Source organism: Oryctolagus cuniculus, chromosome 19, assembly GCF_051225735.1.
Source record: "Oryctolagus cuniculus isolate XC-2025 breed Fujian yellow rabbit chromosome 19, ASM5122573v1, whole genome shotgun sequence".
Classification (NCBI taxonomy): Eukaryota; Metazoa; Chordata; class Mammalia; order Lagomorpha; family Leporidae; genus Oryctolagus; species Oryctolagus cuniculus.
Window position 1 is genome coordinate 3,701,598 of NC_142885.1, and position 25,635 is coordinate 3,727,232.

The 25,635-nt window shown below is 67.0% G+C and overlaps 2 protein-coding genes across 8 annotated transcripts in view; one reads left to right on the plus strand and one right to left on the minus strand.

The window, feature by feature from the left end:
- Positions 1-1,429: 1,429 nt before the first annotated feature.
- Positions 1,430-3,139, minus strand: PSMG3 (proteasome assembly chaperone 3). 7 transcript variants are annotated; one of them, XM_089320892.1, is made up of 3 exons: positions 3,004-3,139; positions 1,921-2,171; positions 1,430-1,769 (listed from the first exon to the last, which is right to left on the minus strand). In XM_089320892.1, the coding sequence occupies exons 2-3, from the start codon at positions 2,134-2,136 to the stop codon at positions 1,617-1,619; spliced, it is 369 nt and encodes a 122-aa protein (XP_089177018.1). In that variant the 5' UTR covers positions 2,137-2,171; positions 3,004-3,139; the 3' UTR covers positions 1,430-1,616. The 7 variants fall into 7 exon arrangements, with proteins under 7 accessions (XP_089177018.1, XP_089177019.1, XP_008252312.1 ...); XM_089320893.1 differs by lacking the exon at positions 3,004-3,139 and adding an exon at positions 2,743-2,925; XM_008254090.4 differs by lacking the exon at positions 3,004-3,139 and adding an exon at positions 2,431-2,559.
- Positions 2,146-25,635, plus strand: part of ELFN1 (extracellular leucine rich repeat and fibronectin type III domain containing 1) — a 74,398-nt gene continuing 50,908 nt past the window's right edge. The window contains exon 1 of the mRNA XM_089320889.1: positions 2,146-2,278. The gene's annotated coding sequence lies outside the window, so the exon portion shown is untranslated. The remainder of the gene's footprint in view (positions 2,279-25,635) is intronic.

Below are 25,635 nucleotides of genomic sequence, written 5' to 3' on the forward strand. Positions count from 1 at the left end.
GCCCCCTGGCTCTCCTGGGTGGCCGCGGGCGTGTACCTGTGTCCTGCCGCGGGCGTCCGTTCCTCACCGACCCCTCTGCCTCTCGCTCCTGGCCCCATCCCCTCCACACCGTCATGTGTGCCACACGCGTGTGGGGCCGCGGCTCCTGGCCTGCAGCCCAGTGGACCCCCAGGCGTCCTCGCCAACACCAGCAGACGGGCTTGTCCCGCCACTGCCGCCCCCAGGCCTCCCCAGCCCTGCTTCACCCAACAGCAGAGGCCGCCCTTCGGCAGCGTGGGCCGCGCTGCTCCCTGGCGCTGACCCACAGCACCGAGCCCTTCGTCGTCCGGGGCAATTTGTCACTTCCGGCTGGGGAGGGGTGTTGAGGGCTAGGTCAAGCCGAGCACAGCCGACCCCCGAGCCATCTCGGCAGTACCCAGGCCCGTGCCCCACAGCGAGCAGGACACCGGGGGAACCCGGGGAGCCTGCAGCCTGGCGCCCCCCCCCCGCCTGTCCGAAACGGACGCGTGCCCACATCTGCTGGGTGAACCACAGCTGGGGCGGCGAATCTGGGAGCTGCCGCCCCTCGCCTGCGGCCGGAGCCCGGACGACTGGGCCATTTCCTCTAACGCCCCACAGCTCTGGGCAGCGGGGAAGGACACTGGAGGGGGCACGGGAACCCGGCTGTCCCAGCACCAGTCACAGGGCCGCCCTTAGGCCCGCGGTCGGGGACCCGGGCAGACAGCACCAGCAGGGCCCGGCTCTCAGGGTGCTGCTGGTACAGGCAAGCGACTTCCCCGGCTCCACCGGGGCCTGGCAGACGGGAGCCGGGGCACGGGGACCACGGAGGAACAGCAACTGGGGAACAGCGGGCCCGCTCCGGCCCTCATTTTCCTCACCTGTGAGACACCCGGGGCAGGCGGAGCGGCCACACCTCAAGCCCAGGCCGCAGCCCCGGGCCCGTCCAAGCTCCTGACCCTGACCCCCGACCCCTGTGTTAAAGGAAGCAGGCGCTGGGCCTCCCTTCCTGGCACGGCCGCATCCCCCACCCCACGCAGGGAGCAGGCCGTGGAGCTGTGACCTGGGAGTCCCGCCTGCCAGGGACCGGTCTGCCTCAGTGGCCCCTCCCGGCGGGCACAGGCCGGGACGGCCCCCCTCCCGACTCCTGCAGGGGGCGTCAGCGACACAGGTACCCCAGCAGCTGGGGGGGGCCCTAGAAGAGACCGTGGGCTCCCCAGGGGCAGGGGCCGCGGCCGGACAAAGATTCCTTCTGTCCCGTCTCGGGCACACGTTTGACTTCACCACACCTGCAGGTCTGGGGGCACCCGGCGATGGCCCCGCCCCCAGGAAGGGCATCCTGGGGGCTTCTGGAGTCCACCCGGACAGGGACGCTGAGCTTGGGGGTCACCTCCCGCCCTGCCACCGTCCCTCGTCAGGACCCTGAAGCACGTTGGGAAGTGTTTACTTTTAATTTAGAAAAATATCCTGTGGGCAGTCCGGCGCCAGCCCTCGCGCCTGGGCACCCGGCGGGAGGGGCCAGCGCCAGGCCGGCCCTGCGCCCGGGCCGGGTCCGCAGCCAGGGCAAGGGCCCGCCCTCCGCCCCGTTCAGCGTCCAAGCCACCGCAGCGCAGCCGGGGTCACCACACCTGGCAGAGCCGGATCAGCGCCTTCAGGGCCTGCAGCCCCGCCAAGCTCTTGTCTTTCACGGCCACGGCGAGCAGCACGGCCCTGTTCCCGGCCTCCTGAGACACGAACGCCACCAGGTTCTTCGCGAAGACGTGGATGAGAGGCTGGGGGAGGGGCACAGCAGGCCGCTTGCTCCCCGCCCGCACGGAGGGACCCCAGCCCGCAGCAGCTCAGTGCGACCTCCCAGCGGCCCAGCTCCTCCGCGGGGGGCCCCGCCCCCGTCCTGAGGGACAGCTGCAGCCAGCCCGCCCTCACCTCGTCCTGCCCGAGGAGGACCCTCGTGGAGACCACGGGCCTGCTGAGGTCGCCGGCCACGCTGCTGGGCTCCAGGCTGACCAGCGTGCCCATCTTCCCGAACTGGGTCACGACCACCAGGATGTGGCTGGCGAAGGCGGTGCAGACCACCTGCGTGGGGACCCCGCACACCACGTCCGTCTTCTGTTTGGACACCACCATCGGCTTGTCCTCCATGGCTGGCTGGCTGGCTGGCGTCCGCTGGGGGTCGACTGGGAGAGACACAGTCGGCACCGGCGTGAGCAGCCGCCCCTCCCCCAGCCCCTCGGGCCCGCAGCGACCACCGACCCCGGGAAGCGGACCCGCAGTCGGCACCCGCGTGAGTAGCCGCCCCTCCCCCAGGCTCCCGGGCCCGCAGCGACCACCGACCCCGGGAAGCGGACCCGCAGTCGGCACCGGCATGAGCAGCCGCCCCTCCCCCAGTCCCCAGGCTCTCGGGCCCGCAGCGACCACCGACCCCGGGAAGCGGACCCGCAGTCGGCACCGGCGGCCCGGCGCGCCGGAAGTGGCTCGGCGGGAGGACGCGGGCCCGCCCCTAAGTCCCGCCCCCGCCGGAAGTGCAGCGCGCGGCTTCCGGCCCCAGGGGCCGGCGCGTGAGAGGTTCGGGGGTCCTGCGCGGGCCGGGCTACCGCGGGGCCGACGTTCTCGGGCCGACCCTGGGGCTGGGCGCGGAGCGGGCTCCCGGGCCGTCGCTGTGTCCCGGGCTGCGGGTGCGGGGCCCGCGTCCCCAGGAGGAGGGCGCGGGGCCGCCGCGGGGTGGGGTCTGTGATAGCAAAAGCGCACCCAGCCGGTGCTGCGATGCGGTGAGCGGGGCTCGCGGCGGCGTCTCCCGCTCCCAGGCCCGGGTAGGCGCCCTGGCTCTCCCAGATCTTCCGTCCGCTGGCCACTCCCCAGGTGTCCGCGACAGGCCAAAGCCAGGTGCTTCTCCCGGTCTCCCACGCGGGTGCAGGGCCCAAGCACTTGGGGCATCCACCACCACCCTCCCGGGCCACAGCAGAGAGCTGGACTGGAATAGGGGCAGCCGGGACTCGAACCGGCGCCCACCTGGGATGCCAGTGCTGCAGGCGGCGGCCCCTAGGAGGCCGGTCCCTGCAGGGGAAGCGGGTGCCCAGGCCCCCTAGGCAGGGTCGTGTCCCTGGGAAGCCCGAGTCTGTGTTGTTTGTAAGTTGACCCACCTGGCCACCGCCCGCGCCGGGGGAAACCTTGCAGGGGCCGGCTCGCTGGGATTCACCTGTTGCAGGTGTCTCGCTGCTGAACCCACTCCACACCGGTACAGGAGGGAAGGCGGGGGCCAGGCGGAAAGCCCTGATGAGCAGGTCCTTGTCTGGCTCAGGGTGGAGCCTGGCGGAAGCCGGGGCCCGAGTCCTTCTGTCCAGGGAGAGGACTCCTGGTGGCCTGGGTGATGGTGGGGTGGGGGAGGGGCCTGCCCGCCATTGACCGGCCTCCAGGGTGAGGGGTAATTAGAAAAAGACCCTCAGGTGAGCTCACTCAGAATGGGACCCAGATAGGAGTAGGGCCAGTATTGGGGTGAGAGAGTTTGGGGAGTCACCCTGAACAGTGTAGGATGGGGCCCCCCTGCAGTGCCGGCATCCCCTGTGGGCGCCGGTTCCATCAGCTCCCTGCTGTGGCCGGGGGAAGCGGAGGAAGATGGCCCAAGTCCCTGGGCCCTGCACCCACGTGGGAGACCCGGAGCGCCCAGGCTCCTGGCTCCAGATCGGTGCAGCTCTGGCCACTGCGGCCATCTGGGGAGTGACCCAGCAGATAGAAGGCCTCTGTCTCTCCCTCTCACTGTTTGTAACTCTACCTCGCAAATAAATAAAGCTTCCCCCAAAAAGTTTAAAAAAATATGAAAATATCTGGAACTTGTCTCATCTTCAAGAAACCCTAGTAGAGGCCGGCGCCGCGGCTCACTAGGCTAATCCTCCACCTAGCGGCGCCGGCACACCGGGTTCTAGTCCCGGTCGGGTCGCCGGATTCTGTCCCGGTTGCCCCTCTTCCAGGCCAGCTCTCTGCTGTGGCCAGGGAGTGCAGTGGAGGATGGCCCAAGTGCGTGGGCCCTGCACCCCATGGGAGACCAGGAGAAGCACCTGGCTCCTGGCTTCGGATCAGCGCGATGGGCCGGCCGCAGCGGCCATTGGAGGGTGAACCGACGGAAAAGGAAGACCTTTCTCTCTGTCTCTCTCACTGTCCACTCTGCTTGTCAAAAAACAAACAAAACAAAACAAACCCTAGTAGCAATCGCAGTTGGGGGAGGGGAGGAGAGGGCATCACCTAGCACCCTTCCCACACGTGTGGCCGCCCGGGGCTGGTTCCCAGGGCTGTGCGGGCGCCTGGGGCTGGGTGGGCACCCGGGGCTGTGTGGGTGCCCGGGGCTGGTTCCTGGGGCTGGGTGGGCACCTGGGGCTGGTTCCTGGGGGCTGTGTGGGTTCCTGGGGCTATGTGGATGCCCAGGGCTGGTTCCTGGGGCTGTGTGGGTGCCCGGGGCTGGTTCCTGGGGCTGGGTGGGCGCCTGTGGCTGGTTCCTGGGGGCTGTGTGGACGCCCAGGGCTGATTCCTGGGGCTGTGTGGTGCCCGGGGCTGGTTCCTGGAGCTGAGTGGGCACCCGGGGCTGTGTGGGTGCCCGGGGCTGGTTCCTGGAGCTGGGTGGGCACCCGGGGCTGTGTGGGTGCCCGGGGCTGGTTCCTGGAGCTGAGTGGGCACCCGGGGCTGTGTCGGCACCCGGGGCTGGTTCCTGGAGCTGGGTGGGCACCCGGGGCTGTGTGGGTGCCCGGGGCTGGTTCCTGGAGCTGAGTGGGCACCCGGGGCTGTGTGGGCGCCCGGGGCTGGTTCCTGGAGCTGGGTGGGCACCCGGGGCTGTGTGGGCGCCCGGGGCTGGTTCCTGGAGCTGAGTGGGCACCCGGGGCTGTGTGGGTGCCCGGGGCTGGTTCCTGGGGCTGTGCGGGCGCCTGTGGCTGGCTCTGGGGGCTGTATGGGTTCCTGGGGCTGTGCGGGCGCCCAGGGCTGGTTCCCGGGGCTGTGCGTGTTCCCGGGGCTGTGCGGGCGTCCCTGTCTTCCCCCAGAGCTGTGTGTCCCGGGCACACCAGCTTCCCTGGGCACCGTGGGCTCGGCTCACTCAGCCTCGGCAGCCCTGCCCACGCTCCCCCCTGGCTTGGGCTCCCTCTTGTACCCCAGCGCTGCACCCCCACACGGCCCCTCGTCTCTCCATGGGCCCTGCGGTGGTGGGGACCCGGGTGACGGACGGAACCTGGACACGGCAGGGACTCGGGGTGTGGCAGGTCCTTGCAGTCAGAGCCTCTGTGAGTTTGGAGCAACTCCGGTTTTTAGCTTGAAGATGGAGATAGCCATCGGGCTGCCTCCCGGGGCTTGGAGGGTCCCCTGGGGGCTGCCCTGGGGGCTTGGGGGGGTCCCCTGGGGGCCGCAGCTTGGGCGGCTGAGCTTGCTGCAGACAGCAGGGAGCTCTGTGGGACAACATATTGGAGCTCCTGGGTTCAAGTCCCAGCTCCGGCTCTGACCAGCTTCCTCTAGCGCAGGTCCCCGGAGGCAGCAGGGGTGGCCCGGATGGCCCAGCCTTGGCAGGCATTTGGGGAGTGCGTGGGAGCTGTCTGTCTGCCGTCCCGGCCTCTCCAGGGAAGAAGAAAGCCTATCATTAACCAGTGTTCTCCAGTCCCAGAGTGGACACAGCATGTGGGGTCAGCCACCAGGACTCAGGCGGTGCTGGTGGCTCCAGGCCTGGGCAGCCACGACACCCCGGGCTCAGCTGGAGGCTGCTCTCAGCTGTTCTGACCACCAGGCCCGCCAAGGGTCTGCCTGGGAACTGGTCTCACGGACACAGCGTCCCCTGCGTGGTTGTGGTGTGGCTCCGTGGTTGTGTGTGGCTCCATGGTGGTGTTGGCGTGGTAGCAGGCAGTGATAATCTCTCTCCTTGGCACCCTCCCGGCACAGCACGGAGGGGGCAGGATGCACCCATGCACGGTCCTCCAGAGGCAGAGGCTGAAACCCAGAGGGGCTCCGAGTGCGGGGACGCCCCTGCCCGTGGCTGGGCGGGCCCCACCTGGCGTCTCCGGGAAGCCCTCGGGTGGGGCGCCTGCCTCTGAGCCAGGCTCTGCTGAAAACACTAGTGAGCATGGGGTCAGGGAGGAGGCACTGGACCGGCTGGACTGGGGTCCCTCCCCCAGCCCCCGTGTGCCACGGATCCGCCCCTGCTCGTCCCCCAGGGACAGAGCCCCACGCCTTCCCAGCGCACCCTGCCCCGGACCCCACCCCGGTCCCCTGTCCCGGTGTGTGCACTGCTGCAGAATGGGTTCTTGGGGCCGGGCAGTCTAGAGGGTCAGGCGACGTCATGTTTGCCAAGGGCCTCGCTGGGCACCTGATAGGAGCTTCCTGGGTCGCTGGAGTCCACTGGGGACCCCAAACACGGGACACTTGTGGTGGCCCACGGCCGCCAGCTCTGCGCCCCGGGCTTGTGCAGGAAGCGCTGCCTGCTGCCCAGCCTCATAAGTGTCCACGCGGCCCTGATGCCCGGGCTGGGCTGGGCAGTGCCTTGTTGGGATGTCAGCTCTTGGGCAGCCCGAGATGGGGCCGCGGGGTGGGGCCAGGGGTACCCGGGGTGTGCCACAGGGCGGGACCAGGGGCGTATTGGAGGCGGGGCAGGGGTTTCCAGGGGCGTGCCGCGGGGGCGGGGCCAGGGCTGCAGTGGGGGGGCGGGGGGTGCTGAAGGGCAGGACCCAGGTGTGCAGGGGGCCTGCAGCCGAGGGCGGGGCCAGGGTTGAGACTGAGGGCGGGTTTTCTGCACACCAGGGGCGGTGGACCTGGCCCCGGGCCTTCCTCTGCCCTTGCCCTGGTCAGGTGTCAGGGGAGTGACTGTCTCTGGCCTGCTGGGTGCCTCTGAGGTCGCCGTGTGGCCGTGTCCTCGAACACGAGGGCCATGCGGCTCCACTTAGGAGGACAGGGAGCGCGTTTGTCGGACCCGGCTTTCCGACTGCGCCGCTCAGAGCCGGCGGGGGCTGCAGGCAGCGTTTGGCCGCCGAGCGAAGAGGATTGGAAGCCACTCGAATTACGAAGCCGGACCAGACCCAAGCCTGCGTGTGTGAAAGTCAGATCTCTCCCCAGGGAGATGAATGAGCCCTGGGAAGATTTTTGTTTATCCAAGTTCCAGAGGGGTCGCTATGCCTCACGGGAGCAGCCAGGGCTAGTCCCTGGCTGGGCGCCCACCTGGATGGGCAGTGGCCTCTCCGAGTCAGGCCCCACCCCACCCGGGGACTGTCACCTGCTGCCCTGACTGTGGTGTTTGCCAGGTGCTTGGTCTCTGGCCCCACAGACTCCCATGCTGTCGCTCCCCCTCTTCATGGAGGAACGACACTGAACCCTGCCTAGGCTTCATATCCGAGTCACGGCACCATTATGTCGCTCCCCCTCTTCGTGGAGGAATGACACTAGACCCTGCCTAGGCTTCATATCCGAGTCACGGCACCATTATGTCGCTCCCCCTCTTCGTGGAGGAACGACACAGGACCCTGCGCTGTTCTTTTGTCTGCTCGGCCCTCCCCGGGTTTGCTGCTGGTTCTTCCCGGGTTGGCTACCGTCCCTCCCACCTCTGTGGAAGGGCAGTTCTCCCTGCCGCTTTCCCCACTTCCGCGGGGGAGCGGCACACCGCCGGCCAGCTCTCTCGGGGGCTGCACAGGTGTTCCTTCAGATAGATGTTCCTGGTGCATGTTGTCTCTCTCCTCCTTTATAGTCCTCTTCCACCAATCCCAACTCTGCTACCCACACGCCGAGTACGCTGCTCTCCTCCAATCAGGAGCAGGTCCTACAGTTTATTGGTTGAACTGGAGGCAGCTGTGTAGAAGCTGTTTCTCCCTTCTCAGTGCCATATTGTGGGAGAGCAGATGCATAGAATGTCTTAATTCCAGTAACTTAGTCTAGTCTGAGTTGCTCCCCACACATGCCAAGGTGGGGCCTTGGGCACCAGGGAGGGGGCAGAGCTGACGGCCACAGGCAGCCCCCACCCGCTCCTGCTCAGGTGCCCAACAGAATGAAACCTGGTAGAAGTGTGCAGCCTCACAGAGTCCAACATGCAGACGCTACCCCAGGACAGGAAGGCTTGTGCTCCCAGGAACACCTGCACATGAATGTCCACACAGGCCCAGAGTGGACACAGCCCACAGTCTCCACAGTGTGGGAACAGCCGCTGCCACCTGGAGCAGTGGCAGCCACCGTGCACTTTGAGGAGGAAGGAGCCTGGCCACAGCCCTTGCAGAGGGGCTAGACCAAGGCCACAGAAAGCCAACAGGGAGCCTGAGGGGTGCTGGGCCCTCATGTCCTGGCCGTGGCCCCAGGCCATTTGCATTCGCCTGCATCTACAGGTGCCCGCATATCGTGTCAGAGTGCCTGGATCCCCATCCTGGCTCCTCTGCTTCTGATCCAGGTGCCGATGAGCTCCCTAGGAGGCAGCGGTGATGAATCAAGTACTCAGGTCCCTGCCACGCACAGGGGAGACCCAGATGGAGGCCCTGGCTACAGCCCCCCTCAGCCTGGGCTCTTGTGCTCACCATCCATTCCATCATCCATCCTCCACCATCATCCATCATCCATCATCCATCATCCGTCCATCGTCCATCATCCATCATCATCTACCATCCACCATCCATCATCATCCATCATCATCCATCATTGATCATCGATCCATCATCCATCATCCATCATCATCCATCCATCATCCATCCATCACCCATCATCCGTCCATCATCCATCATCATCCATCATCCACCATCCACCATCCACCATCCATCATCCATCCATCACCCATCCATCATCCGTCCATCACCCATCATCTGTCCATCATCCATCATCATCCATCATCCACCATCCACCATCCACCATCCACCATCCATCATCATCCATCATCCATCCATCATCCATCCATCACCCATCATCCATCATCCACCATCCATCATCCATCATCCACCATCCATCATCCACCATCCACCATCCACCATCCACCATCCATCATCCATCATCCATCATCATCCATCATCATCCGTCATCCATCATCCATCATCATCCATCCATCACCCATCATCCGTCCATCATCCATCCATCATTCATCATTCATCCATCATCCATCATCATCCATCCATCATCCATCATCCATCATCATCCATCCATCATCCATCATCATCCATCATCCATCCATCATCCATCATCCATCCACCATCCATCATCCATCATCCACCATCCACCATCCATCATCCATCATCCATCATCCATCATCATCCATCATCATCCGTCATCCATCATCCATCATCATCCATCCATCACCCATCATCCGTCCATCATCCATCCATCATTCATCATTCATCCATCATCCATCATCATCCATCCATCATCCATCATCCATCCATCATCCATCATCCATCATCCATCATCATCCATCATCCATCATCCATCATCCATCCATCATCCATCATCCATCATCATCCATCCATCATCCATCATCATCCATCATCCATCCATCATCCATCATCCATCATCATCCATCATCATCCATCATCCATCATCCATCCATCATCCATCATCCATCATCCATCCATCATCCATCCATCATCCATCCATCATCCATCATCATCCATCATCATCCATCATCCATCATCCGTCCATCATCCACCATCACCCATCTGTCATCCATCATCCATCGTCATCCACCATCCCTCCGTCTCACCCGCCCACCTGCGCGCCCGTGCAGGAGAGATGTCTGCTGCTCATCTCGTGCCGGAAGCCGCTCCACGGCCCCGCGGTGCCCATCAGCTCACTGCAGAGCTGGCTCCGGCACCGGTGGCAGCTGCAGGTGGAGGCAGAGCTGCTTAAAACAGGACCCCGCCCCTCACAGCAACCGGGAAGGCGGCGGCAGGGATTTCGGGGGGCTTGGAGGAAGAAAATCCCCCGTGGGAAACAGCCGAGGAAAAGGTGGGGGTGGGGGAGCGCTGCCTGGCCGCCGGGCGCTCCGTGGGGGTCTCCCAGGTGGGCGCCTCCCAGGCACAGCAGCAGGGAGCCGGGTGGGAAGTGAGCAGCCGGGGGGACCAGGCGCAGCGTGCTGAGCCACACACCGGCTCCTACTTCAGGTTTTTTAACCCCGACACCCCGGTGCCGCGGTGGCTGGGGGCGCCTGCCAGGCCGGGCGGACCCGGGAGCCGCTGGGCTGAGCGGGTGGCCGGGGGCGCCTGTGCTGCCAGCCGAGGCCGCGCGGGGGCAGCAGAGGCCGCAGAACGCGCTCGCCAGCCGGGGCGGCGGGAGTGAGCGGGGACTCGCCGCTCGGCGGGGAGGCGGTGCCTCCTTCCCCGTCCGTCAGGCTGGCTCCTCCCCTGGGGCGGGGCCGGCGGGCGGGTCTCGCTAGGCCACCCTAGAGAGTCGGCCGCGCCTGCCCGGCTTAGTCCCTGTCCGCCTGTCCCGCTTTCGGGGTCACTCGCCCCTGGGCAATCACGTGATGATGAGGCCGGGGGGTGCTTTGACGGGGCGGCCCCTGGAGGCGGGGCGGAGCGGCCGGAGGCCGGCGGGGGCGGAGGGACCACCCGGCGCGTGTGCCCCTGACGTCACAGCCCCTGACGTCATAGCGTGGCTCCCAAACCGTGCCCCCCCAGGGTTGCTGCTTTCCTGGAGGAAAGGGAACGGGTTCGGGGCCCAAACTCTGGCCTGGGGGGCACTGAGGTGTCCCTGGGCGTTGGGCACAAAAGTCAGGCCCCGGGGAGAGGAGGCCACGGGGGCGGGGCTCGAATGCACCTGTTGGTTTTCCGCGGGAACCTTACAAAGCCGAACTAAGATTTCCGTGGGAGCTGCGGTCCGGTCTCACCCGGCTCTCATCACGGCCCCTTCCCTCATCCCTCTCTGCGGCCAGCGCCTGCCCGCCCGGGCCCCGCCCCGCCCCCACGGCCTGTCCCCCACACCCCCCTGCGCGGAATCCCGCAGCGTGCGCGGCCCTGGCCCTGGGAGGGCTGAGCTGGGCAGCCCGACCTGGGTCATCTCCCGGGCGTGACAGCTGCCCGTCTGAACCGGGGGTCTGGGGTTCCCGTCCAGCCCGCAGTGGCCTCCACGTTCGGGCCGAGGCAGGGGGCGTCCCTCCCTCCCCCAGCACCCACACCGTGTGCTGGTCCTGGCGTCTCCGGACCTGCGGGGGCCGCTGTCCGTCGCTGTGTCTTCCGCGTCTTGCTGGGGCTCTGCGCCGCCTCCGTGTCCCAGCCCCTCCCTGCTCTGGGTCAGCAGCAGGACCCCGGGTGCTCTCTGTTCTGACGTCCTCTGGCTTCCCGGCCGTGGTGGCTGGCAGGGTGGTGTCCACCGGGGAAGGCCTGCAGCCCTGCCGTCACCCCAGGACGCTGGACTCGGCCCCGGGCCCCTCCTGGGCTCTGCCTGAGTCTGAGCGGCCGGGTGGGGTGGAGCAGCCCCTGCCCCAGCCCCTCGTCTCCTGGGTCACCAGATCTGCCTCCATCATTGCCAAGGCTGCTGCCATGGACCCTGTGGGAGGGGTGTCTGCCGCTGGCTGTACCTTCCCTCCCTGCCCTAAGTCCGGTTCCCCTCTGTGGTCCCCCAGGGTCTGCCCCGCCCCCTCCCCAGGGAGCAGAGCTGCGGAACGCAGGGGATCACACACGGGGACCCCACGCCCAGCGAGCCGGGGGTCACACATGGGGACCCCACGCCCAGCGAGCCAGGGGTCACACACGGGGAACCCTGTGCCCAGCGAGCCGGGGTCACACACGGGGACCCCACGCCCAGCGAGCCGGGGTCACACACGGGGAACCCTGTGCCCAGCGAGCCGGGGTCACACACGGGGACCCCACGCCCAGTGAGCCGGGTCTGTGCAGGGCCCTTTAACCTCACGGGGCCTCGGGGTAATTCATTTGGCTGTGCTCATCGGCTGAAGGTTAATTCGATTGGTCCGGGGTTATTTCTCTGTGCCCGGGTTTGCTGTGTGTGTGCCACAGCAGGCACAGGAGGTCTCCGTCAGGCGCGCCAGGAGCCCAGGGAGGGGCTGGGGCACTGGGAGGCCCTCAGGAGGGTCCAGGCCCCCATGTGGCTGGTGTGGGGTTGCCCAGCCCTGTGCCGAGAGGCCTGCTGCCCCCAGCTCTGGCACCGACAGCCCCACCTGACCCCGGCTTCTCTGCACTCGGCCCCCGTGGACAGCTGCAGCAGCCGAGGTGGAGCAGGAGTGGTAGGTGGGCAGGGTGCTCCCGGGAGTGTCCTGCTTTCCTCAGGGCTGCCAGGGGGCAGGGGCGAAGAAAGTCTCCTCCTTGTCACCTCCACGCTGCAGGGGAGGGCGCGTGGGTGTCGGCGCCCCCACTCCGCCCCAGCCGGCTGCCCCTCCTCTCTTCCTGCGGAGACATCCCGCTCACTCTGGGCGGTGTTTGTGAGTGTTTCTTTGTTACAGTTGTATGTATTTGAAAGAGTTACAGAGAGAGGGAGAGACACAGAGAGGTCTTCCATCTGCTGGTTCACTCCCCAAGTGGCTCCAGAGGCTGGGGCTAGGCAGGCTGAAGCCAGGAGCCTGGAGCTCCATCCGGGTCTCCCGCGTGGGTGCAGGGGCCCAGGGACTTGGGCCATCTTCTGCTGCTTTTCCGGGGGCATTAGCAGGGAGCTGGATGAGAAGTGGAGCAGCTGGGATGTGAACTGGCGCCCGTATGGGACGGCGGTGTCTCAGGTGACGGCTTCACCCACCACGCCTTGCACGTGTGCTCAGAGGCGTGGGACTGTCACATTGCAACAATCATGTCCCTGTCCAGCACCCGCCCCCCGGCCACACACTGTCCCTCTCCTTCCTGTCCCCGGGGCTCTGCAGTGGAGGCCTCGAGGTCCATCCTTGTGGCTCAAGTGCTCAGAACCTTCCTTCATGGCCAAGGAAAATCCCACCATGTGGGTGGACCCTGCTGCCAAGTCCTCCCCGCCTTGGCCCTGGACTGCGTCCACCCCGGGCTGTTACAGCCGGCGGCTTGGGGAGCCAGAGCCATCCTGGGGCTGTGCACTTGCCCCCGAGTTCAGATGAGAAAGGGACAGGGGAGGGACGAGGGTGCTGGACGTGGGCTCCCGGGGCCGCATGGTGGAGGCGGCAGAGTGGCTGGGTGGCCCCGGGGTCCAGCCGTGGCGGGAGCCGGAGGAGGAGGAGAGGCGTGGGTTTGTGGCAGGCCTGGTGAGTCTGAGCACTCAGGTGTGAGATCAGTGCCCCCACGGTGCCCCCACGGCCTAGGGGCCACCTCTGAGACCCCAGATGCCCTCCCGGGCGGTAGGGTCGCTGGGAAGCCCCCACTGTGATGTTCATTTGTGGCATCCACCCCTCTGGGCCCTGGGTGCACTGTGGCGGCACCACACCATCCCCCCAGGAGTAGGCGGGTTCAGGGCCAGCTCTCTTCTCCCCGTGGGCGGGCACCGCTGGGCTCCCGGTCCTTGGGCCCCAGACTCTGAGGCAGCAGCACCCCTACCCCGGCTCTCACTAACACCCTGACACACTCGCACAGTCACACACTGACACGCTCTCGCACTGACATGTACACTGTGACAGCCACACACAATACACACTGCAGTACACACACCAACACACGCAGTCACACACACCCTGACACACACGCTCTGACACACACACCCTGACACACTCGCACACACACTGACTTGTACACTGTGACAGCCACACACAATGCACACTGCAATACACACACCAACACACGCAGTCACACACACCCTGACACACAGTCACACACACCCTGACACACTCACACTGACACACACACCCTGACACACACAGTCACACAAAGCCCCAACACACTCTCACACGGACATGCACACCCTGACACACACAGACACAGGGACACGCACACCCTGACACATAGTCACACACACCCTGACACACACGGACACACACACCCTGACACACAGTCACACAAAGCCCCAACACACTCTCACACGGACATGCACACCCTGACGTACACAGACACACACACAGTCACACAACGCCCCGACACACACTCTCGCACGGACACGCAGGCAGGGGCAGAGCAGGGGAGCGTGGACACGAGGCGGGCACAGGTGCAGGCTGGGAGGTGCCCCAGCCCCTCCTGCCCACGTCCACCCCAGGACAGGGCTGTGGGCCACAGCAGCCGGCACTGAGGTTTGAAAGCCAGGCCATGGCCGCCTGCAGGGTTTGTTTGGGTGCTGATCCATCGATCGTCCCCAGGGGTTCTGAGTTCACTGTGGGGCCTGAGGTGGGTGTCGCACCCCGCCTGTCAATCACAGGCTCCCCAGGCCTCCTGCTTCCACCTGATTGGCAGGACACATTGGACTCGAGGTGGGGTGAGCAGGTGCCCCGCAGGCCCAGGCCTTCTGCAGGCTGGCCCGGTGGACTTGGGCTGTGGGCAGCAGATGGGTGGGAGGGAGGCCGCAGAGCAGTGGGGGACATGGGCGTGATGCACACACAGGCTTGACACAGGCATGACGCACACACAGGTGTGTACAAACACAGGTGTGGGCATGGATGGGAGTGGGCGTGGCTGTCCACGGCCTCCACCCTTGGGTTCCAGAAGCCATGCTGTGCAGGCCTCAGGGACCTGGCCACTCAGCAAGAGTGGGCAGGGCGAGGGGACGCTGGTGTGGCCTCGGCAGAGCCGTGCCCACATGGCCGGGTCAGAGGGGCACTGCACAGAGTGGATGCCGGCTGAGCTCACGGCAGGGGAGAAGGTGGACACTTCGGCTCCTGCTCCGCATTCCGGCCTCGGGCCGGGCAGACACAGCCTGGGGAGAGCGCAGACAGGGAGTAGCTTTGGGGGTGGGGCGCCTGAGGACAGGGGAGGACAGGGAATACAGGGGGGAGGGGTCTCTGGTGCTGCAGGGGCTGTGGTGCCCACCCCCACCCACTGCGCTGCCAAGGGCCCCTGGGAAAAAGCCGGGGAGAGGAGTCTGACCCCGGCGATCGGGGGCCTCAAGGACAGACAGGCGTCTCCGAGAGGCCGGCTGGGGGACAGAGCGACCTCAGCGGCCTTGAGAGGGGACGCCGACGTGGAGCCAGGCTCGTGAGCGGGCAGCCGCGGCTGTCCCCGAAGGACCCGGTGCGCTGCTCGGCTGGGCAGACGCCGGCTTTCATTTGTGGGGGAAGCGACCTTTTACGTCTCTGATCACAGGAAGTTAATTTGCTCCACAAATGTGGTTTCCTACCAGTTGTTACCGATGGGCTGAACAACACAGCGGCGATGAGCAGTGGGGACGAGAGGGACGCTCGCTCCCGGTCCCTGACCCAACGCCCCCTGGGACGGGGAGCTCACCACCCACGGGAGCGGCCAGGGCTCAGGGCGAGATTTCCAGGGTTTGGCTCGAATTTCGCCTGTCTGAGGGTGCACAGAGCAGCCGCCTTCCTTGCCCCTGCCCCGCCCCGCCCCGCCCCGCCCCACCTCCTCTCTGCCGGCCACCTGTGGGCCTTGTGTCCAACTGCTGCCCGGGAAGCTGTGCCGTTCTCCAGGGAGGCTTCCCCGGGAAGTGGGGGTGCTGGGACCTCCTATTTCTGCCCCCAGCCTCCTGACACTGCAGCCCCACACGCTGGCCACGGCCACGTCTCTGCGGGCTCCCAGGGCGCCCTGCCAGCTGCCTCGTGCTGGCCACAGAACCGCCATGACCTCTCCATGGGAAAGACAAACCCAGCCGGGCCTGCGTGGAGCTGGCGCTGGCGGGATGAATCCCAGCCTGTGGTGGACCCGCGTGAGCAGACCGGGGCTGGCCGTGTGGCCGCAGCTGGGCAGGCACACCCTCTTCCCCAGCCGTGGGAGTGGGCGCAGAGCCGGGAGACCCTGCGGTGGACTTCAGTCCTCCTCGTGACTGCGTTCCCCGACGTCCTCCGGCCCCGCCCCCTCCTGCGGTCCCAGCCGCCCGCTGGGCGCCCCCTGCTGCACTTGCTGGCCTGGGTGCCGCCTGCAGGGGTGGGGCTGCCGAGGCGGGGGCCTGGGGGTTTGAACCAGAGCCGGCCTGCCCAGGCTGCAGCAGTGCCGTCAAGGCGTTGGCCAAGGGTGGCCGGGGCCGGGCGTGCTCCAATCCCACTGCACCTCTGGCCACATGCGTGTGGCCCTGCCCCAAGGGTGACTGTGCGATGAAGGCCGAGTGGGATCACCAGGGTCCTCTGGACACCAGGGGCTGAGGACAGACGCACGGTCGGGCACCCGCGGGCAGCAGCCCGGCTGGACCTGGGGCTCCAGGCCCCGGATGTGAGGGCACGGGGGTTTACTGCTTTATTTATTTTTTTTAATTATTTATTTGAAAGGTGGAGTTACAGAGAGAGAGAGAGAGAGAGAGAGAGAGAGAGAGAGGTCTTCCATCTGCTGGTTTACTCCCCAGATGGCCAAAACGGCCGGGGCTGGGCCAGGCGGAATCCAGGAGCCAGGAGCCTCCCCGGGTCTCCCACGCGGTTGCGTGTCCTCAGCTCCAGTCTCCTCGTCAAGGCAAGGGGGCACAGGGCACCCGCCCCCTGCTGGGGAAGGTGCTGACCAGCCCGGGACCGGCTGCCCCCTGCTGCCTGGCCAGCCCGAGAGGGGAGGCCTGGGCGGGGCTCAGACAGGGAGAGGGGAGCCGTGGGGCTGGGGGGGGGGCAAGCAGACCCAGGTGCCCAGGGCACGAGGGGCGGCCAGCGTGGTAGCACAGAGGCCCAGGCCGGCCGAGGGGTCCGGGAAGCAGGGTGGAGGCTCTGGGGCTGGGCCCCGGTCCTGGGCCTTCCAGGGTAGAGAAATGGTCAGTGACAGGAAGCAGCTCCTGGCCCAGGGCCCGGCACGGAGCCCCAGGCCCCTGGGGGCCGCTCCTCCCAGCCCACCCCCCCCCCCCCGGAAGCTCCCAGACCCGCGGGCGGGCGGCCTCGGGTTCCTGCCTTGCCGTGGGTTTGTTCCGCTGGCTGCTCTCTGTAGCAGCTGCGGCTGACGGCTCGGGCGGGAAATCATAGTGTTGGAGCTGCTGTCAGACACAGGTTGGAGGGGGGTGCAGCCGGGCGGCCGGCGCCCTGGCCGTGGCCCCCGCGCAGAGCCAGCCGAGGGTGGCCGCCCCTGGGCTCGGCCCGCACACACCTGGGGGCCCGGCTTGAGCTCGAGCCAGTTTAAAAAACCCCGAGTTTCTCCTTTCTCGTCTGCTTCCTCTCTCCCACGTCCCTCAGTCTCCGCATTCATTCATTCATTCATTCACTCATTCATAAAGCATCCATCCGTTCTGTGCTCAGCCCCAGGGAGACCCAGCCTAACGTGGGAGACCCCCTGGACCCGAGGGTCCTGCCTCCCCCTCCTGTCCCTTCTCTCTGTCTCCCTCTCCCCCGACCCTGGAGGACGGCCACCCCCGTGCAGCTGGGGACAGCGTCCTGCTGTGTCCCCGCCGGGAAGGCCTGAGTGACCATAACCCTGGAAGCCACTGGGGCGTGCGCTGGCCCGGAGCCGGTCACTTGGCCAGCTCCCACCGCAGCAGCCATGGAGAGGGCCGTGTCCAGCATGGGGGAGGCCTGGGCCAGCCCGGGGCAGTGGCAGTCAGTGTGGTGGGTGGCACTGGGGTCAGGGCTTGGGGCGCCCGCCCGAGTGACTGGGCGGTGGCCTCATTTCGAATGGAATCCGGGGCAGAATGTGGGGTCAGCATCCAGAGAGAGGTCCAGCAGGGACACTGGGGGCCATCACGGGGGGTCCAGATGACGTCAAAGTCGAGACCTCATGATGGGGAGGGGACGTGGCTGGGGAGCGGGGGCCTGGGGGGAGCGCCTGCCGGGCCGAGGACCCTGTGCCCACGGACCCCCTCCTCAGGAGTCCCCAGGGACCGGGGCCGGAGCAGAGGGCAGCAGGTCCCTGGCGGGAGGCCCTGCTAGCTCGGGTGGACCCCCAGGCCTGGGGCTGCTAAATGCACCATCCCTGGGCTCCCAGCATGCCTTGCAGCCCTCGTGGACCCCAGAGCTGGCCAGGGCACAGGGGCCGCCCTCCCCCAAGCCCCACCCCTTGTCTTCCCAGGGCCTGGCCGGCAGTGCCCACACTGGGTGAACCCCTCCAGCTCGGCCGAGACCCCCAGGGCTGGCAAACGCAGTACTGAGGCCAAAGCCCCCAGGGGCTGAGTTTGAGTGCCTTCCCGGCGTGGGGTCTGGGTAGGGGCTGGGCTGCCCGGGTGGGGTCTGGGGCGGCTGTCGGAAGCCAAGGGGAGGGCGAGTGGGGAGCCCCCCCAGCCCTGGCAGGGAGGCGCGGCGCGGTAATGACAGCCGCACCCACGCTGCCGTCTGGGGCGGCTGCGTGCCAATTAAAGATGAGCTGAGCCTCTCGTTTGCTCGCAGCTGCCGGGAATCCAATTAGAGACGTCTTAGAGCCGCTCCGCAGCTCTGCCATGTCCTCCCTGACACAGCGGAGCCGCGGGCCCAGGGCCTCAGCCGGCGTCCCCTCCGCCGTGGGGAGTCGGCCCCAGACCCCCTGTCGTCACCCTGGGCCCGAGGGGCCTTCTGGTCTACCCACTCACTCCCCAGTCGAGGGACAGAGCTCCCCAGGGGAGGGGCTTTGAATCGCGGACCCAGACCCCAGAGGCCAGAAAGAGACTTCTACAAGGCAGGTGCAGAGGCGGCCCAGCCACAGGACTCCCACCCCCCTTCCGTGGTCCCACCTGGGGCGGGGGCCTCAGAGCCACTGGCGCCTGCCCCAGGCGGGATCCACTTCCTGCAGCTCTGGGGGAGTCCAGACCCAGCGGCTTGGGGACCCCTCCCAGCCCACAGGGCAGGGTCTACAGGGAGATGGCTGTGGCACCGTGGTGGGGGAGGAACGACTCAAGGTCAGTGGCAAACACGAGGCCCACAAGGTCGGGGGGGAGTCTGTTCTTGCCCCCCCCCCCCAGCTGAGCTCGCCTGGGCGCTCTGATTGGCTGCCTTCGGATCTTCCTGGCTCACCATGTCTTTCGGGGTTGACAACCTGCGAGGTTTCCCACCCCGCGCTGGTGATGTGAAACATGGTGCAAATGAGCGCCAGCTGACCCTGACATCCGGCGACTGGCTTCTCCCGCAGGTGTGGCTGGTCTGCCGCCTCTCCGAGCGGCCGGCGGTGCAGCCCCCCACCCCACGTGCAGACCCCACGTGCGGACAATGCTCTTCCTGTGCACTGCCCTGCCCAGCCAAGCACCCTGGCCTCGGGGCTCGGGGCGGGTGCGTGGCCAGGTAGTGCGGCCGGGCCACAGGTGCAGCGTGGACGCGACCTGTGAGTAATCCCCTGGCGCGTCGGGGTGGGGTGGGGTCCCGCGGCTCTCGCTCGGGCCTCCCCCATACCGCTCTGGGGTTCGCGCACCTGGCGGTCTGGGCTGCCTCTCCCTGAGGTTTTCTCGGATCCGTGCCGCGGCTCAGCGCCCCCTGGTGGCAGCCCCTGCCGGGACTCCGCAGCCGGTTTCCGTCTGGGTCCGCTCTGCCGGGGGCCCCCCGGGGGTTTGCGCGCGGCCTTGGTGCGCGGGTGGTTTCTGTTGCGGACAATCCTGGTGCGTCTGCCGCGTGTCTGGCTGCCCGGGTCACGGCGGGCTTGGTCTCATGGAGGTTTACTTACCCATCTTTCTCGGCATGATTGTGCACTGTGGCCTTGCCTGTGGGGGGTGTGGGTCTGTGACAGTGTGAGGTGGGGGTTTTCTTTAGGACCCCTGCCTCGCTAGCCCAGGCTCATTGCGCCATCTGCCCCCCCCCCCAGCACCTCACCCGCGGGGTGGCACTCCGGCTTCTCCGTGCCGCTTGCCTTCTGGGTCTTGGCCTGCTCCAGGCTTCTTCGACACAGGTGGGGAGGGGGCCAGCATCGCTGCACCCTGGCAGAGGTGGGGAGGGGTCCCGGCTTCGCGGTGCCCTGGCAGAGGGGCGGAGGCCCCGGGGCAGGTGCAGTGGGACACCTGGCAGTGTTGAAGTCGGCCAGGGAAGGTGGTGTTCACGTTCCTGCACCTGCTCTGTGGGGCCACCAGGTCCGCTCACGGCCCCAAACTTCCCGTGAGTCCACGAGACCCTGCCGGCGCCGCCTGTGTGGCCTCAGCTCCCTCGTGGGAGTGAGCCTGGCTGCTGGGGCCACTGCCCATGGCCCTGGGGAGCCCAGGAGGGCGTCGGGTCCCTCGCAGGCACGGCCCACGGCTTCCCTTGGTGCTGAGTCACCAAGTCCGGTCCAGGCCAGAAGAAGCTGCTGGACATCACCATCTTCACCCAGCGACCGCCGGCGGGCCCAGGGCCAGGAGTCCCGGGGTGGGGCTGCCGCCTGCTCTGCCCTCGGCTGGAACTGGACCTGCAGCCTGGCAGCTTTGGGCCTGGCAGAGCTGGGCGTGGGGTGGTAATGGATGCCCGGGTCTCAGCGGGGAACAGCCGGGGGCACAGATGGGGAGGCGCTGGGCCTGGCCGGGCACTGCAGCCTCCCAGGGCTCCATGCCTCACCTCTGCACACCCCCTCACCTGTGTACCCCCACCTCTGCACACCTCCCACCTGCACACACCCCCTCACCTGCGCCCCTGGCCAGGCCAGAGCATGCCTGGCAGGTGGGGCTGACCCCCGGGGTGTGGCCGGTGTTGGTTTGTGGCAGGTGCGGCGTGGAGCTGGAGGGAGGCATTTATCTTCTCTCTGCGGGCCCTGCTGGTGAATCCGGGGCCCCAGCTGCCGCGGGGGAGGCGCGCAGAGCCCAGGAAGGAGAGCTCGGTGGGCTTCCCGGGGGTCTTCACAGACCGCGGCAGAGGCAGCGTGCGGAGCCCCTCGGGGATGTCTGCGAGATCAAGGCTTCAGGGGGCTTTGGGGAGGATGCGGACGGGGAGGGGGCTGCTTCGCCCCACATAGGAGGGGAGTGGGATGGCGGGGGGCGTGGCCCCGCCTGGGTGAGGGCTGTGGAGGGGCCACCGGAGCTGCAGTGAGCAGGGGTGTCGCTGTGGGTGATCTGGGGGAGAGGGCCCCCACCAGCACGGGGACCCCCCCATCCTCCGAGGCTCGGGCAAGCCCAGGGCAGCTCAGGTGACACTGGTGGCCACCAGGCAGGAGGGGCCTGGGAGCGAGTGGCCGCCCTGCCCCCGCAGCCGCTGCCTTCCGTGGGGGTGACAGCCTCCCCGTGCAGGTTATGTGCTGAGGATGGGGGCCGCCGGGGGGGCAGGGACACGGGGGCACGGGGAGGCCACGGGTCCATCCTCGTCACTGTGGGGCGACATCTGTGCAGACGGGTGGGGACCTCCGTGCTGTGGGATTCTCTGGCCCTGCTCAGTCCCGGCTTCTCCTGGGCTGGGTGCTGGGCCTCACGGGGGCCTGGACAGGGACCTGGGGCTCCTCCCGCCTTCCCGCACAGACCGGAGCAGGTGGCAGGAGGGCCACCCTGCAGCTGCGGGCACAGCCCCCAGACCCCGGGCCCAGGCGCCGCTGTGCCTGTCGCCTCAGAGAAACAACACGAAATCGATGTGGAACCGCAGGGCTGGTTCCCAGCTCCTGACGGAGGGCAGCAGTCCTTAGAAGCTTCCAGAACCATCAGCTGTCCACCTCCCACCCCCACCGGCAGCTGGGCACATCTGCCCACGCCTGTGTCTGCCAGCCCGTGGGGTGCACACGCGTGTGTGTGGCATCCTCGCCAGCCACTGGGGCCTGGTCATGGTGCTGGGGTGGCCTGTCCAGGGGGGTGTGCAAGGTGATGTTGGAATGATGCTGCAGACACACACTGGCTGGTTACCACCCACGCATGGGCACCCATGGTCATCCACAGTCACCCACAAGCACCCACAGTCATAGTCACCCATGGGCACCCACAGTCACCCACAGTCACCCAGTCACCCACGGCCACCCATGAGCACCCACAGTCACCCACAGTCATAGTCACCCATGGGTACCCACAGTCACCCACGGGCATCCACAGGCACCCACGGCCATCCATGAGCACCCACAGTCACCCATGGCCACCCGTGGGTACCCATAGTCACCCACGGGCACCCACAGTCACACACAGGCACCCACAATCACCCATGGGCACCCACAGGCTCCCACATGCTGCACGGCAGCTGCCCAGCAATGAGCCACGCCAACAGTGACCACCGGACCCGCTGTTGCTCAGACCAGGTCCCACGGGGGATGGGCCCGACACCCCCCACTCCCAGCAGGGGTCCGTGGGGGCTCTGCCCGGCCGTGGGCTCCTCTCCACCCACTGCTCCCCAGCCGCTTGCGCTTCTCCCAGCTGGGCGACGGGGCTCTGAGCACGGACGTCCCGAGGGACTTGGCATCTGCCTGGCCCTGGGCGGGGTCTTCATGAGACCCTGACTCATGCTGTCTCCAGGCGAACACCACCTAGGCAGCCCCACGGCCCTGCCAGGGACCCCCGCTGGCGAGGAGGGCGGCTCTGGGGACCCTGCGTCGAGTTCCATCGCTTCCGAAGCCACCTCCCGCCCCTGGCCCGCAGGGGCCCTGTCCCCGGGCGTGAGTGGCCTCGTCCTGAGGCCGTGGGTTGGGGGCGTGTTGACCTTGCCACACTGCTCTGGCACGCTCTCTGTCACTTCCACCTGTCCGAATCCTGCAGTGGTGGCTTCCGTGTTCCGTCTGTGGCTGCGTGGCAGATCACCCCGAATTCAGTGAACTAGGGCAGCCGGCGTGAGCCACCGCCGTGGCCCCTGGGACGGCTCCGGCTCAGGGACATGGAGTGGACTCCGCCTGGCTTCAGGGTCCGAGGGCTGCATGAGGGACACTGCCCCCCACACCCACGGGGCTGGGGCAGCCTCAGATGGGGGTGGTGCCTCCTGCTGGGTGTCCGGGTTTGTGGGGTAGCTGTTCCCCAGAGACGGGGCCAGGGCCAAGAATGGAAGGGGTGGTTGAGTCAGCAAGGGGTGGAGGGCCTGGGACTCAGCCTGGGCCCCGTCAACAGACCCCCGGGGGACCCGGGGAGCGCTCGGCCCAGACTGGCAAGAGCACGCCCCAGCTGGCCAAGCTGCTGAGCGGTGGGGGCCCCGGCGGCTGTGGGTGCCACATCCCTGGGCAGCCTGGCATGCACGGGGAGCGCCGACCGGTTGGTGCCATTGCTGTTGTTAATAATGGCTGCCCTGTGTCGCTGTCCTCCTGCCCACCAGGCTGCAGTGGGGCAGCTGAGCCAGGTGCTGGTGGGGACTGGCTGGCAGGTTGGGTGTTGGGGGCGGCAGCCGCTAGGCGTCTCAGAAGACCCCAGGCCAGACACAGGGTTCCCTTCCCCCATTCTGTGCTGAGGGGCCCAGCTCCTGCGTCCCAGCCGCCCCGGGGGTTGGGGGTCTCCAGGCTTTGTCCATCGCGGGCCTGGGACAGCAGGGGCTGGGAGCAAAGAACACTTCCCGACCCCCTACTGTGTAAGCTCACCCCCAAACAGGAATGCTGCTGGGAGCCCCAAGACCAAGTCCTGAGACCGGCTCTCCTGCGGCCCTGCCGGCTCACCACACGGTGCCTGTGCCCCTGCGGCCTGCTAACTCGGGGTTGAGCGCGGGGCGGGGCTGGGCTGTGGGGGACCTGCGTCTACAGTGGGCATCACCTCTCCAGTCAGGGTCCCCAAACGCTTGAGTGACAGCTGAGTCACCGGGGTGTCCCTGTGCCAGTCTCAGCCTCCCCCAAACTCTGGGGTCTGCCAGGATCCTGCCACAACCCCCAGTGCAAAACAGCCCCATCCTCGTCCTGTGGCCCATGTCCCTGCCCTGTGGCCTCCATCCTCGTCCTGTGGCCCCATCACATCCTGTGGACCCCATCTGTGTCCCTGTGGCCCCCATCCCTGTCCTGTGGCCCCTGTCCTGTGGCCCTGTCCCCATCCTGTGGCCCTCTCTCTGTCCTGTGGCCCCATCTGTACCCCCGTGGCCCCCACCCTCGTCCTGTGGCTCCTGTCCATGTCCCTGTGTTCCCTGTCCATGTCCTGTGTTCCCTGCCCTTGTCCTGTGGCCCCGTCACATCCTGTGGCCCCCGTCCGTGTCCCTGTGGTCCCTGTCCCTGTCCTGTGGTCCTGTCCCCGTCCTGTGGCCCTTGTCCTTGTGGTCCCCATCATGTCCCTGTCCCCATCATGTGGCCCCCTTTGCATCCCTGTGGCCTGATCCCCATCCTGTGATACCTGTCCCATGGCCCACATCCAAGTCCCTGTGGCCTCTGTCCAGCTCAATCCTTCCGGTCATTGTACACCACAAAGGCTTCCCAAGCCATGGGCTCTGGCCTGGGCCTCAAGCCACAAGCAGGGCCCCTTCATCACTTGGGGGAGGCGTGGCCTCGGCAGCAGGTGTGCAGGGGCGGGGGCGGCTCCCAGCCCTGGACGCCCGAGCAGAGTGGGTGGAGACTGAGCAGGGCCTCGGGGATCCACTGTCCATGATGGCAGCCCCTGGAGGGTCAGCGCGGGGGCAGCAGCCTGCTGGGGCCTCCCCTACATGTCGGGACCCACTGCTCTTCCTCTCCTCTCCCCCGCCCCTGCGGGATGAAGAGAAGGAGGCGGAGACAGGCGCAGGGCTGAGCCCCAGCCGCGGCCACCCTGGCGTTTCTTGCTGGGGAGGGAGGGAGAGTCCCCTGGCCTGGCCCTGACCGGCCCTGACCAGCCCTGACCAGCCCTAGCCCCAGCCCCAGCCCCAGCCCCAGCCCCAGCCGGGTTCTCATGGCCGCAAGTTCAGGTTCTGATGATTAACTAGATTCACAAAGCTGATGAAAAAACCGGGATATAAATAAATATTCCTGGAGCTGGTCCACCCCCTGCAGGCGTGAACTTTGAATAATTGGACAGAATTATGCGGAGGACTAATCAGAACTTTTTTTCCTTTTGCTAATTACCTCTGGGTTTCATCAGTGTCAGAACCTAATCAACTCCAGACGTCTTAATTGACCCTTGGGAAACGCCAGTCATGGAGAGCCTGGGGCTCCTGTCAAGGGGGCTGGGAGCCCCGGGGGTGCTGGTGCTGGGTGGGGATTCCGGGGGCCCCTGGAGGTGCTGGCACTGGGTGGGGCCCCAGGTACCTGCCCCTGGGGGTGCTGGCACTGGGTGGGGTCCCGGGTGCCCCTGGGGGTGCTGGCACTGGGTGGGGGTCCCGGGAACCTCGGGGGGGTGCTGGCACTGGGTGGGGTCCTGGGTACCCCTGGGGAGTGCTGGTGCTGGGTGGGGGTCCTGGGTGCCTGCCCCTGGGGGTGCTGGTGTTGGGTGGGGATTCTGGGAGCCCTAGGGGGTGCTTGCACTGGGTGGGGTCTCGGGTACCCCTGGGGGTGCTGGTGCTGGGTGGGGTCTCGGGTGCCCCTGGGGGTGCTGGTGCTGGGTGGGGTCCCGGGTGCCTCTGGGGTGGGGCTGCCTTGGGGGGAGGTGCTGGACCTGACTCCAGGCTTTCTCTGATGGAGAGCCAGGTACCCTTCCGTGGCTGGCCAGCCTGGGCTCTGGTCTCCTGTCCACTTGTCTAGCTGATGCGTTAGGTGAGGGTGCTCAGGATGGGGTCTGCGCAGGGGGGCCTGGGACCCCAGGGGCGGGGGAGTTTTTGGGATCTGGGGGGTGTTGGGCTCTTCTGCCTGGGATGAGAAGCTCTGATCCGGGAGGGTGATTCCAGGCCCCCCCCCCCCCCACCGCTGGTGCCGCCACATTGCAAACATGTGGGAAGCAAGCAGACGGGTTGCGCCGACTCCCAAGGGGCTGAGGGTCTTCCCTGGGCTCCTCCCGAGAGCCAGGCCACTGTCCCCCTCCTAGTCACTCCCCCTGCAGATAAGCTGGAAACAGACAAACAGCCCCGCACCTGTCCTA